Source organism: Cornus florida, unplaced genomic scaffold, assembly GCF_030987335.1.
Source record: "Cornus florida cultivar Cherokee Brave unplaced genomic scaffold, ASM3098733v1 CherokeeBrave_3.0.0_Hap2_Chr10, whole genome shotgun sequence".
Lineage (NCBI taxonomy): Eukaryota > Viridiplantae > Streptophyta > Magnoliopsida > Cornales > Cornaceae > Cornus > Cornus florida.
Genome location: NW_026775580.1, coordinates 89,471,785 through 89,484,991, shown reverse-complemented (window position 1 = coordinate 89,484,991; position 13,207 = coordinate 89,471,785). Strand labels below are relative to the sequence as shown.

The 13,207-nt window shown below is 36.7% G+C and overlaps 1 protein-coding gene across 2 annotated transcripts; it reads left to right on the top strand.

Annotated features, from left to right (window-relative positions):
• The first annotated feature begins 1,167 nt into the window (after positions 1 to 1,167).
• On the top strand, positions 1,168 to 9,187 carry LOC132279998 (uncharacterized). 2 transcript variants are annotated; one of them, XM_059782091.1, is made up of 4 exons: positions 1,168 to 1,786; positions 1,891 to 2,236; positions 7,711 to 7,969; positions 8,524 to 9,187. In XM_059782091.1, the coding sequence occupies exons 2-4, from the start codon at positions 1,919 to 1,921 to the stop codon at positions 8,910 to 8,912; spliced, it is 966 nt and encodes a 321-aa protein (XP_059638074.1). In that variant the 5' UTR covers positions 1,168 to 1,786; positions 1,891 to 1,918; the 3' UTR covers positions 8,913 to 9,187. The 2 variants fall into 2 exon arrangements, with proteins under 2 accessions (XP_059638074.1, XP_059638072.1); XM_059782089.1 differs by having other exon boundaries at positions 1,168 to 2,236.
• Positions 9,188 to 13,207: the final 4,020 nt, after the last annotated feature.

Below are 13,207 nucleotides of genomic sequence, written 5' to 3'. Positions count from 1 at the left end.
AAGACTCATGATCATGACCATTGAGACTGGGAGTCATAGCCATAGTGACTGAGACTCTCAATCATGGCCAAGATGACTGAGAAGGTTTTGGCCTAAGACTTATGATCATGACCATTGAGACTGGGAGTCATAGCCATAGTGACTGAGACTCTCAATCATGGCCGGTTATGGGCTCAAAATCTCATATCAGTCTTAATGGCCCAAAAAACTCCACTCTTCTTCATTCTCAGCCTTAAATCGGATCGCCATGATTAGAAATTAATCTCTCGCCCTAATAACCATTGGTCGACCCAAAGTTCAGACTTCATGATTCCTGACCACGTGGCATGATTGCTTCGAATTATATTTTAGGTGTTAACAATTAGTATTGATTTCTAAGCTAGTTAGCTAGCTATGTATGCTATAACTTACTAATAAAATTGTTCTGCCTCTGTTTCTAGTGATGATTGTTCATGTTTCAACTATACATTATTCATTTTGGACATGTATGTGTGTGTGTGTATATATATATATCATTAATGTGTGTGGGTCGTCTTCTCTATAATTTTGCTGTTTGGATTTCACTTAATACATAGATAAATGTGGATTTTTCGGGAATGGCAAAACACTTTGTACGTTGTGTAGTTATCGCGATTAAAGCATTTATAGTGATGATTAAATAATTTTGGAATGAAAATAAGAGTTATAATTGAAAACTCACTTGTTTACGGGGCGGGATAGCAAGTTTATACTATTTAATTATTATTTTACTCCTATAGTTTATTTTATATTACAATTGTACCAAAAACGATTGGGTCATACGTGGGACGGCAACGGGAGAGGATTTTGTACAGGGAACAAGGAAAGGTTTGGGCCACGATGGTACATCATAAAACTGGGCTTTCATTTTGGCTCAGTGTCTTCTTGTGTCCTTATACCTCTGCACATTACACACGTGAGAAAAACTGTGAGCCCAGAGTCTGAGGCCCAACAGCTCCTTTCTCCTATAACCCATCATCAAGCCATTTTCTATGCTAAATAGTCAACAATCGAACGCCTAGCATCACTCAAGAAGTAACGCTTTCCGTGATGATTTGCTTGGTGCGGTCACATTTTTCGCCTCGTCACACCAAATGCAATAACCAGTAACCACGTTATATAACACCATATTACCCTTATCTCATACTAGTAAAGAGTGTGTGTACGTGTGTGTAATATGCGTACACATACATACGTGTAACTGTGTATAAGTCCAGAAGACTCTCTGTGACACGTAAGCGCCTTCGTCTTAGGCTCTCAGCTCAACCAAACCCTAAAACGTCCGATCATCTACAGTGTTCTTTTCCTTGTGCAAAGTCTATATTGGTTTTAACTTCCTCTCTCGATCTACCTATTTGGTTTGTCTTCATTTTCCCATCAACACTATATGCGCCTCATGTTCCTGAGAAAATTCGACTTCTAACGGTTTCTTCGCACTTAATTTGGTCGTACTTTCCTTGACGAATCTTAATTTTCTCCGAGATTTTCCCGAACTTTCTCTGAGATTTTTCTTTTCTGAGTAGATTTTTCCTATCAATCTGTTTTATTCTTTCTCATTTTCCCAGAAAATCATCCGGTATTCTTTCTCCCGAAAAAGCTCTCACTGTTTGTCAATCCGATCCATCTGAAACCCCTACTTCTCGTCGAATCTTTTTCCTTTTCTTTTTTTTCCCCTAAGAAGCAAAATTTCCTTTTTCGTTCAGTATAGTCTGTCTCTTTTCTACTTGGATGTACCTCTCGATATTTCATAGAGTCGAGCTTTGATCTAGTAATCTCCATCAATCTCTCTATAATTATAATCGTTTACAGTTTTGAGTGTGTCTATATATATATATATATATTATATAACTGTCCTGTTTTGCTTGCTTTAAGCAACGGTGGCTGTGAGATTGAGTTGAAAATGGTGGGAGGTGGAAGTAGAAAGGACGAGTCGTTGGTGATAAGCAGTACCAACGTGTTTGCTGCCCTTGGATCGTTTAAGAAGAAGAAGAAGTCTGACAAAGAGCAAGGTTCGTCCAAGAGCAAAAGCTCTTCGAAGAAGGAGCCGGAGCCGGAGCCGCAGGTTTTCTGGGCTCCGGCACCGCTGACGGTGAAATCGTGGGCCGATGCAGACGATGAGGATGATGATGACTACTACGCCACCACAGCTCCGCCTCAATCCGTTTGGAGCGGTGCCGCTGACCCGGCACTGAAAGAGGAGCGCTTGACTCCAGTAGAGGTGTGTATTTAAGTAACCTGTTCGTTTAGCATTCCAGTTTTTGTTTGCTGATTATATAATCATTTTTTAGCGCCTGGTGATGTTATCATTGAATAACACTCTATTATATGCTGTTCGGATGTTTTTATGCTTGTGTGTTGATATGGTCCGTACTTATTATTTATGCTATAGTAGCTTTTTTATACTTCTGTGCTATTCGGATATGTAGATCCTTTACCTGGTTTATTTCTTGCATGTTTCGTTCATGCTTTGTTTGAGGGTGGGATGGTATATTTGATTGGAATATGAAGACTATGATGAGGAATCCAGAAAAAACAAGAAGTTGTTGGTTTCTTTCTATGAAACTTCTTATCCAACAATGTTAGTGCAGTGTGCCGTAATTTTGTGCAAGTAATTTGTTTCCTAACAGATTGGAGTTTGAATACTACAATGAGATCATAAGTCATGATAATGAGGAAGTTTGTTCTCAATAACGTGTGTTGGTTTGGCAATTTACTGAACTTCTAGAGGACAATCATTTTACTATATTCATTTATTAATGTTTTTTGCGGCTTTGCTATGTTCATTAAATGCATTACGATGAATGTGTGTGTTTTGAGGGTATGCATTTAAACTTTGCTTGTATTGTGAATGGTTATTCAGTATTTTAGTGGCCTTTACCATTCTTTTAGATATTAAATATTCTGTTCACCTTAACAATATTCTTCTCCAATGCTGTTTTGTTAGTTATGATTGTGGTCCCCTTGGACTTGCCAAATATTGGTTTTTATTTCTTCACATCTGTTGCAATGAAAAAAGGACATGAAGGATGTCGTATAGCTTGTCAGTCCATAGATTGTGTTTGTGTCATGTCAATTTAAAATTTCAGTTGAAGATGACAACTAATTAGTGTTAAGATTACTGGTTTGACGTAAATCTTCCTTTTCATTACCTTAATAGCCTGGAGATGGAATGAGGCTGAGAGCATGGAGTGTTAACTTTCAAAATGCCATGCCACAGGAACAGCTTGAAAGTGTTTCTAAATGCAATAAACAGAGATTGGATTTGCACAAATGATCATCCTAATTAGTCATCTGACTTTCCTTTTTCTGGATGTCTCATGGTAGCTGTCTTCTTTGATAACCCAAACTGCCTAGTGTTGTACCTTTTTAATAATTCAATCTGAATCCATTAATTAAGGTGAATTGGGAATTTGCTGTTTGATACCTGTACTTCCAACTTGAATACAAATGCATTAAATGTTCTCTTTCAGAAGTTGGAGTTCCTAGGATTGGTAGAAATTATGGGACAATGGGAAGAACACCGATGTAATTTAAAGATAATTGATTTTAATTTTTTGGTAAGAATCAATGACCAAATCTTATAATAAAGTAGTAACTCTAATGGAATTCTCAAGTGAATGGCATCATCTGACCGACCTCCCAAGAAGGTCTCCTACTGAACTTAGACTTTGTTAACTGCCCTATTTACGGCATTCAAGTCCTCTGTATCGTCCCTACCCGGTCCTGGTCTTTAGGGTCACATCCTTATTCCACAAATGAACTGCCTGCTGCAAACTCCTTTTAAAATTTGAAATAAGTTAAAGATATCACCTAGTGTTAGTCCCACCAAGGGAGAGGCTGTGGGGAGGGTGGACCCAGTACAAACCTAATATTCGGTCTTTTTTTATGTTATCAGTCTTAGATTTGTGTTTGGCAACCAATCTTTTAGAATTGTCCCTATATCTGAAATACATGATATTTTAAATTATTTAAAAATATCCTACTGGCCGATTTTTTATTCTTCTTTCTTCCTACACATATGCATCTCTTTAAAACTATTTGCTTTTCACGAGCAATAATGTAATATCCTTCCAATTCATAGAGATAGGGAACATATTCGCATGGATATAGTAGGTCTCGCTTGAGCTGCTTTAATGGTATTTTGTACATTTTTTCCTTTCACCCGTATCTAGAAGAAAAGATAGGAGGAGTTTTTAGTCTTAGAATCTAGTTGGACCAGAATAAAGATTGTGTATGTTAATGCACCCTAGATTATTGGAGTAGACAGTGGCTAGAGCGTGAGAGTGGCTATTTCAGAAAATGTCACGTGGTCAAGTGTGCATGATTTCTTTTCTTATAATATTATGCTTCTTTCTGTGACATAACAAGTAATTTATCCTTATTGGTTCATGGCCATTGGAAGTAGCGACAACCGTGGCGGGTTCGTATCTTTAGCCGTAACTCGATGTTTAATGGGTCAAATGGTTGAAGGGAGACGATGAATCAAGCTGTTCGCAAGTCCCACTTGATCCTCTTTCCCAAGGATCCCAGATGAGGGAACCTGGGAGAGTTGCCAACTCCAACTATCGGCCATGTACGATCCATACTAGATATGAGTTCAGTAGTTAATCTTTTTCACTTATTAATGTATTGGCTATAACCTAATGTCAGTAGTGTCCAAGGTTGAATGCTTCACACATTTTTTGTTGTAGCTGTGGGCAGGGACGGAGCCAGTTAATGCCCGGGGGTGCACGTGCCCCCCTGCCCTTGCCCCACCTACTATAATATATATACTAAATTTATGTTTTTTCCTTGTATATATGAAACAATTCATAAAATGCCCCCCCTAAATTTTTTATGTTCTAGAAGTATCTCTTTAAGGTTTTTTTTTTTTTTCTCTCTCTCTTTTACTCTATAAATACCTTAAAGAAATTTTTTGATTCAAACTCTAATTTTTTTTTACCCTTTCGAAATTCTCTCATTTTTCTTTCCTTTTTCTAATTTTTGTCAACTATTTATCTTTCTTTTACTACATATTGTTTTGCAATAATTTTTTCTTCTTTGCCTCTTGATTTGAAGAATATGTATTTGTTGTTTATTTATTTTTTTTTTTTTTCTAACCGGGATTTAATTTCTGGCTCCACCCCTGGCTGTGGGCATCACTTTGAGATTTCAGCATTTCGGAATGAACTTTGTATGAGATACTCAGAATTGTCTGAGTCACCTGTGGGGTGTGTATGATTCATGTGCCTAAAATCTCTTTAAATCTTACACCACATGTAACTGTTCAATGGGAGTGAGAAATCCACTCGAAGGATTGATATGCACTGTTTGGAGATTACATATCTAGCTGTTGGGAAATCATTTGGAGGAAATGCATCTGCATCAGTACATGGTGTGACCCCACCCACACACAAAAAATAAATAAATAAATAAAGATGAAAGGGAACCGAGAAAGTAATACTAATAGATCTCTGATCTTTCTGCAAGGTGGTGATATTTTAGTTATCCGTTATAAGATGTAGTATGCGTTTCCAATGTTATCTGGTACATGATTATAAATCTGTTAGGTAAATTCAATGTTTTAGGAAAAATGATTCATAGGATAAGGTAAAAATCATTCAACATTATGATAAAGTTGAGATCTGGAAATGCAAGTTCCCAATGAATAGGCTTGGTCGTAGCCCTGCTGAACTTGGGAACATGCAAAACTTGGAGATTCTGCCAAGGCAGGCACAGAAGGTGCATATCAAGCATCTGGGAAGTTCCCTTCTTTCTTTGTCCCAAATGCTTGATATGCACCTTCTGTGCCTGCCTTGGCAGAATCTCCAAGTTTTGCAAGATAGCAACATTTGAAAGTCGAAACTAGATTAATATTTGGTGAAGGAATTGATGATGGAAATATGTTGACCCATAAATTTCTCCAAGGGATATCTTGTCCAAATTTGAAAGAATTTATACTAATTAAAAATCATAGATTTTAGCAAGATACATATTCTACGCTCGGTGAATTTTTATGGAAGAAAAATAATGAGTTTGTGTTAAGGATGGTTTTGAAAATCGGCATCTAATCAGTACCTTTGAAGTAAAGATGGAAGGAATGAAAATACATACATATTTAAAAAATCGAGTTTGTGTTGTTAAAAACTTTGGGTATATGAAATCTAACCAAATATGTGATGACTTTATAGCCAAATTTTGTGAGGCATCCAAATGTTTATTTTAACAACATTGTTAAGCAATGATGACAACATAAATCACAATCATAAATAGTAACATAATATTTAGGTTTTGTCAATGAATTGATTATAGTCGTGAGAATCTAACACTAAATGCAAGCTTAGTTGCCCAGATCTAGATGCACCCACTAGATTGAGTAGGGATTAGATAAAAAGTTGTGCTTTTCTAGTTGTTGTATGGATATTATTTGTATTTTGTAATATTCTCTGTTACTCTTCCAAAAGAGAGACTCTTTTTATATGTTGATCTTTTATACAAATTAATTTGTTAAAAGGAGGATTGTTATGGTGGCCCCCTTGGAGAGAGGTTTTTTTTATTAATGATCTCCTTTAGAGGCTTAAGCAAAAGCAAGAGAACTCAGTTTCTTTGACACTGGGTTCCCTTTGCCTGTGGTTTGGGTTATTTGGATGGAGAGGAGAGTCAACATCTTTGCAGATATGCAAGCATCAAAAGGGGGAATGCAGGGCAGGTTTTTCTTGACGTCTCTAAGGACTCTGTTAATAAATAAATATTAAAGATGGATTTTGATTAATAGCATGGGTGACTGAATTGCTGCGTCATTTTCTCATTTGCAAGACAAGGCCTCTTATTGTGCTTGGGGGCCTTTACATCAGTGAGGAATCAGATTTCTTTTTTTGAATACTCATTTGGATTTTTGGGTAAAGCTTCGCATGGGGATCCATTAGACTTCTGAAGTAAATACAATGCTTGCCTTCTTTAGACCTTTTGGATTTGGCTCTACTGTGGAGGTGGATATTCTAGCTTTTTGGAAGGCCTTAAAAATTCCTTCTTTGGAGACATGGGTCATCCTAGTGTATGGTGGAAGGTGGTTGTATGCTTTACTTATCTCTCTCTCTTTCTCTTGGGCTGGGGTGCGTGGAGTGGGGTTGGTGTGATCTATAAAGTTCTTGGATCCCTAGATTGGCAGACAAAAATTCCAGCACCTTATCCAAGGGAACCAACTATCTTGAACCTTCTTGAGGTCATTTCACCTTCCTTGCGGTATTGATGTTGGTTGTTGGAATCTATTAGGCTTGGCTTGGGTTTCTTTTTTCTCATTGCAACTGGAATCTGTAGTTGAGCATTCCCTTACATTTCAGTTCGTATTTTTCGTGTAATATTTTTTTAATAAGGTTTCTTCTTTCCTGTTAAAAGATAAATATTCTTGAATGTCTTGATTGTTGTTCAAATCCTAGTTTCTTCATCTTCTTGTAGTAAATCACTTGGAATGATTTTCTGCTTCTAATTTTTTTGGCATTTGTTCTCTTTATATGTTTTAATGGTTTTTATGATTGAGATGGACTAGACTCTTACCTTCTCATAATGATAGTTTGTGCAATTGCTAAGATTTTTCTGAAGTTCCCCTTCTCCTTTGATTAGATTCTGCAATCATTATTTACCAGTTTTAATAAAAAATATAAATATAATTCAGTCTTCCTTAGATGATTAAAGTTACTAACTTGTGGATTCCAGGAAAGTGAAAGTGAAGATGAAGAAGGTCTTGATGAAGTTGATGATGATAATGAGGAAGAACAAGACCATGAACCTGAGGTACCAGTAGATAGAGAACTGGTGATGAAGAAGCCTGCTGAAGCTCCTTTAGCAACTAAAGATTCAGAAAGGCAGCTTTCAAAGAAGGAACTGAAGAAAAAGGAGCTTGCAGAACTTGATGCAGTTCTCGCTGAATTGGGATATGACAAATTGGATGCTGGTGAACAAAATGAATCCTGTGGTAATTTAGTCACTCTTTATTATAATATATGTGCCTGTCAATGATTTAGTTCTTCTATCTTTTTTTTCCCTCCCTCCAACTTTGGATGTTCAGCATGCTTTGTCTCACGGTGTAAATGCATGGTTATTTTCTTAGCTCCCATTATTTGAATATTTCTCTTTAATAATGACCAAGTTTTAAGTCAGTCACTCACTCACTCGTATATATAAAAAGATAGAACACAATCTCCAGATATGAGGTAGAATAAAATGAACCCATAAAGGAAAAAAGAGGGGGAGGCAATCAGCTCTCCCCCTTTTCTAGTCATAACATCCTAGTTTGTTTTCCTATTTATCATCCTAGTTTACTTTCCTATTTATCACTATTTCTTTTTTGGTTTATGTTCTGCAGTAGAAAGCTTAGGCATTGATTTGTAGATAATTGGGCCTTCGGTTTACTTTCATGCATTTGGTTTGTGATTTGCACCAAGTTACCAGAAGCAATTAGGTTTTTTAATGTTGCTAACCTTTCCTTATTGGATCTCTGTCATTTGTCATTTTTGGTTGCACATCCAGGTGTTTCTCAAGAGAAGAAGGAACAGAATTTGAATGGAGAATTGGACAAGGAAATTGTCCCTGGGGGGAGCAAAAGTTCAAAAAAGAAGAAAAAGAAGGATAAATCTTCGAAGGAGGCTAAAGAACAACCACAGGAGCTGCCTGATGGCACTGATGCTGGGAATGGTAAAGAGGAAATCGGTGATGGGACTGAGAAAGCAGACGATACATCCGGTGTTGATGTGAAAGAGCGGATAAAGAAAGTAGCATCTATGAAGAAGAAAAAATCAAGCAAAGAGATGGATGGTGCCGCCAGAGCTGCTGCTAGCGAGGCTGCTGCAAGGAGTGCGAAGCTAGCTGCAGCAAAGAAGAAAGAGAAGAGCCACTACAACCAGCAGCCAGTGCGGTAAGTTTGTCAATTCCCCATTGAATATGAACATGTATCCTTTTGTTCATTTGTTAAATGCAAAAATAAAATATTCCATTTTGGCTTCTCATTAAACGACTTTCTTTAATTTTACTTCAAGAAAAAAAAAAAAAAGAACTGAAGAGTTTGACTTCTCTATACCTGTTCTACAGTTTTGCTTACACCATGGATGTTACTTCATAATATATTTGTAATTTTATTTTCCTTTTGTCACAATATTGCTCTTGTAGTTGTATTTATTCTATTTTATGTTGCTCATCTTTTGCTATGTTATTATGTAGACACGCTTGAAGCTCACCAGAGAACTGTATTCAAAATAATTATTGACAGGCACAGATATATGTAAAGAAAGCTTTTTATATACAAACCCAGAATAATTATCTAGCAATAATTTTTTTGTAAATATAACAAAAAAGACCCATTTGCTGGTAAGAAAATTTCAAACAAGTTTAAATAGTTGAACAGGAAATATATATATATATATATATATATATATATATATATATATTGTTTAACCATTCAACTGTATATGGTGTCCCATTCAACCGGTTTGCATGGGTGGCTACCGTTGTAATAACAATGCGTTATTGGGCCATCTGTTTGTTAGAAGAAATAATCTGCGCAAACTTTACCCTAATACAATGGGGGAAAAATTGTCTCCGGACACCCTTTCATTGGAGGGTGTCCATTGCTGATGTGGCAAGGGTGACATGGCAGGGATGTGCATAAAGTATTTATCTCGAACGTATCTAATAGTCTCCTATGTGGCAAGGGTGACATGGCAGGTATGTGCATAAAGTATTTATCTAATAGTCTCCTATGTATCTGTACAAGACATCTGTATACATACAATCTTAAATAAGAAAACCACCATTACCATCCCTCTCTCCCATCTACACACAAACCCATCTCCATCTCTAGATCCATACCAAACCCTGACCCATCTATCCTCTACTTCCTTAACCAGAGCCCACCACCTCAAAAACCCCCCAATTGTTGCTCTCTACCACCCCTCACAGCTATGGAGGCTACTCCATTGCTGGATTCATACCAAACCCTCACCCTTCTCGGCTGTGAAAGCCCCACATGCGGCTGAATTCACAACCCAGATGCTCGATCTCGATGCCAAGATTGCGAACCCGGTTCCAGAAATTGTACAGAGATTTGCCCGCCCTACTTGATTCTCTACGGTTCGGGCACCACCGGCCGTATCATGCTCGTCGAAACCCTAGATTTGCTGGGGAAGAAGGTGCTTGACTTCGTCGTCAGCTGTTCTCCCTCCTCTTCCCGTCAACCCGTCGGAATTTTCGGGTTCGGCTGTGGCTCTGCCGAGTCAACTCGGTCTCAAAAAGTTCTCTTATTACCTTCTCTCGCATCAATTGAAGAAGGTGTTGGTGAAGGATTGACACCCTCTGATTCAGCTTTGGGGTTTCTCGATAAGTGCCAGAAAGACCCATTTGCTCATCATCAACGCCATTTTCGTTTCAAGAAATTGGAACAATCTTTAGAGAGAGACGAAAGAGTTTAGAAAGAGATTGAGAACAGTAGAGAGGAGATTTAAAGAGAGAAACGAAACAGTCTAGAAAGAGAAAACAAAGCGGGAGATGGCTGAAAAATAGCTAAGAAAAAGCTCAAATCCGCCATTATTGAAGCTTGGTTTGAGTAATTATACATATAAATATAAATATATATATATATAAAGAAAGAGATTTTGAGCATCTTCCAATATGAAGAATTGTCAGAAAATAAGAAAGAAGTAATCGAAAAGGTTTTGAAAGAGAGAGAAGGAAAAAATAGAAAGAACACTCTTTCTGAAAGAGAAAATGATCTGAAGCTAAAAGAAAGTTCACAGAAACAAAGCAAAAGACAAGAACTTGCAAAACCGCTTTCAGAGATCGGAATACGTGCTATTTCAACACCGGAGTGATGGTGATCGATGTAGAGAAATGGAGGGAAGGTAGGTACACTGGTAAGCTTGAGAATTGGATGAGGATTCAGAAGAGATACATAATATATGAACAGTGGTGTTACCGGCGGTTGCGGTGGTGGTGGAGGAGGGTTGCGGTGGTGGTGGAGGAGGACCGGTGGTGAGTATGGTTTTGGTATATTGTATTTGTATATGGTAAGTATGTATATTGTCGGCAGTATTCGTGCATGGTAAAAAAAAAAGTAAGGTTTAAAAGTTACTGCTGACTTGGCGCTTCGTCATCGCTGACAAGGTAATGACAGGGCAAAGTAGGCTGAAGTGGCTTCATCCCAACCATTGGATCTGCCATGGACACCTTCCAATGAGAGGTGCCATGGAGAGGATTACTGCCCAATACATTGGGCCGGTGGAATTATCTCATCTGTGGTCCAACGGCCTTCTTGGTCCACTCTTTATAGGTCCGTGGAAGTTTTTAAGCCCAATCGTTTGTGGGCTTTGTGCCACCAACCTTCGGAGAAATTTTAATTCAAATATTAAACTGAATATAATTATTCAATTCCAATTCGGAGCTTCCATATCTTTTTTCCAAAAACAATTTGGAATTCTTTTCTGAGTTCCTCTTTTGAGCTTCTTACCAGTATAATAATTCCTGTATTAAAGAGAATATTTTTGGTATCTTAAAATGAAGAATTATGAGTGAAATTTAATCTTAGTGTTGAAGCGCAACTTTCGAGATATCATATTCAAATTCCTTCATACTAGTATGAGACCGTGAAATCTATTAAAATCTAAACGTTAATAACACCGAATGTATAGATGATATATATATATATATATATATATATATATATATATATATATATATATATATGCCATTTATGAGTACAAATTAAGCGTGTGGGTAGAGGAATAGCGATGCCAACTTGGGTGGTCCTCACTCCTCGTACAACCATACCTAAATGTATAGAGGGGTTCTATTGATATACACAACTCATTTACCGAAGTTTTATTTTTATTTTTATTTTTATTTTGTGGATCCAAAGTTGGCTACGCTTTGCAAAGCCGCTAGTTCGGTTGTCAAACACCCAAACCCAATACAATGATCAATTTTGAATATAGTGTTAATGAAGACACCTTAGCAATTAATGGCTTGTCTGCTTAATATTATAATGTTAGTTAACTGTCTGCTACGTAATTTAATAAAAGCTTTCTTTTACAATTAATCCTGCACAAAAAGTCTATTACAATTAGAAAGTGGTTGAAGTGCTTTTGCATTCAAGATATATGTGTGTGTGTGAGTGTGTGTAATAGTATATATACACGTCTGTTTGTGTATCGGGATGGGCATGTATTAATTATAATAATGACATCAATGATGCGGCCTAATCCCAATGTCGCACGAGAAAATATTAAACACAAGGGAGTATTGAAGTAAATTCAGTAATTTCCTCTTATTTTCTTGCTCATCACTTTCATGTTTTTATAAGGACAGACTATAAATGTATTTATGATTGAACTGTTAGTACAGATGACCTATTCATCGATGAGTAAATAAGTATTGTCCTAATAATAATGAGGTTATGTTATTTTCGAATAGATAGATAATGTTATCGCATATAATAAAATTAAAGTTTTGGCATTATTCCATGGATAACACTCTTTTATAAGCTTCAACATTATACTATTAGGTCTAAGTGTCGAGCTTCTTAAAGCACTTAATTTTCCACATCGGACATATGCAGCCCTCTCATTCCACATGCACCCTAAAAATTCCTCAAATTGGAAAAATCTAGTTTTTCAAGTCAATTTATAAACTTATACGAATACATAAGCAACCTACACACAAAATTCTCCTGATTTTCGTCCCTTTGATATAAGCATTACTTTGTTTGACAAATGTAGTCTTCTTTTTACTGTCACCTACACAACCACTGCACTAAATAAATAAGCTTTTATTTAGAAGTGCTTCAGGATCAAACCAAAGTTTTACTATCAAGTATTCGTAATACATTATTAACCCAATGAGTCAATAACTTGTCAAGTGATAGTATTCGTAATACATTATTAACCCAATGAGTCAATTACTTGTCAAGCAGTTCGGTTAAGTGTAAATGCTACTACAATTAGGGTCTCAATCTGTTGTCGAAACTATAACTTTCTGCAAATGTAGTGTAGGGTTTGTTGTTGTTGTTCCTCTAATGTGTCATACATTTTGATGCATGATTTTTTCAAATTAATTTTACATTACCGAGAAAAAGAAATCAACATGACTAAAATATCAATTTAATTAGTGACACATATTATACTTTAGTTGGTTATATATAATTTTTATGTGTAGTTGAGACCAATTT

Excerpts from the sequence above, each read along its gene's own strand:
- LOC132279998 (XM_059782091.1), top strand. The coding sequence starts at position 1,919 with ATGGTGGGAGGTGGAAGTAGAAAGGACGAGTCGTTGGTGATAAGCAGT. Across the intron at positions 2,237-7,710 it reads AGCGCTTGACTCCAGTAGAG|GAAAGTGAAAGTGAAGATGA; the intron begins GTGTGTATTTAA and ends TGTGGATTCCAG. Across the intron at positions 7,970-8,523 it reads TGAACAAAATGAATCCTGTG|GTGTTTCTCAAGAGAAGAAG; the intron begins GTAATTTAGTCA and ends TTGCACATCCAG.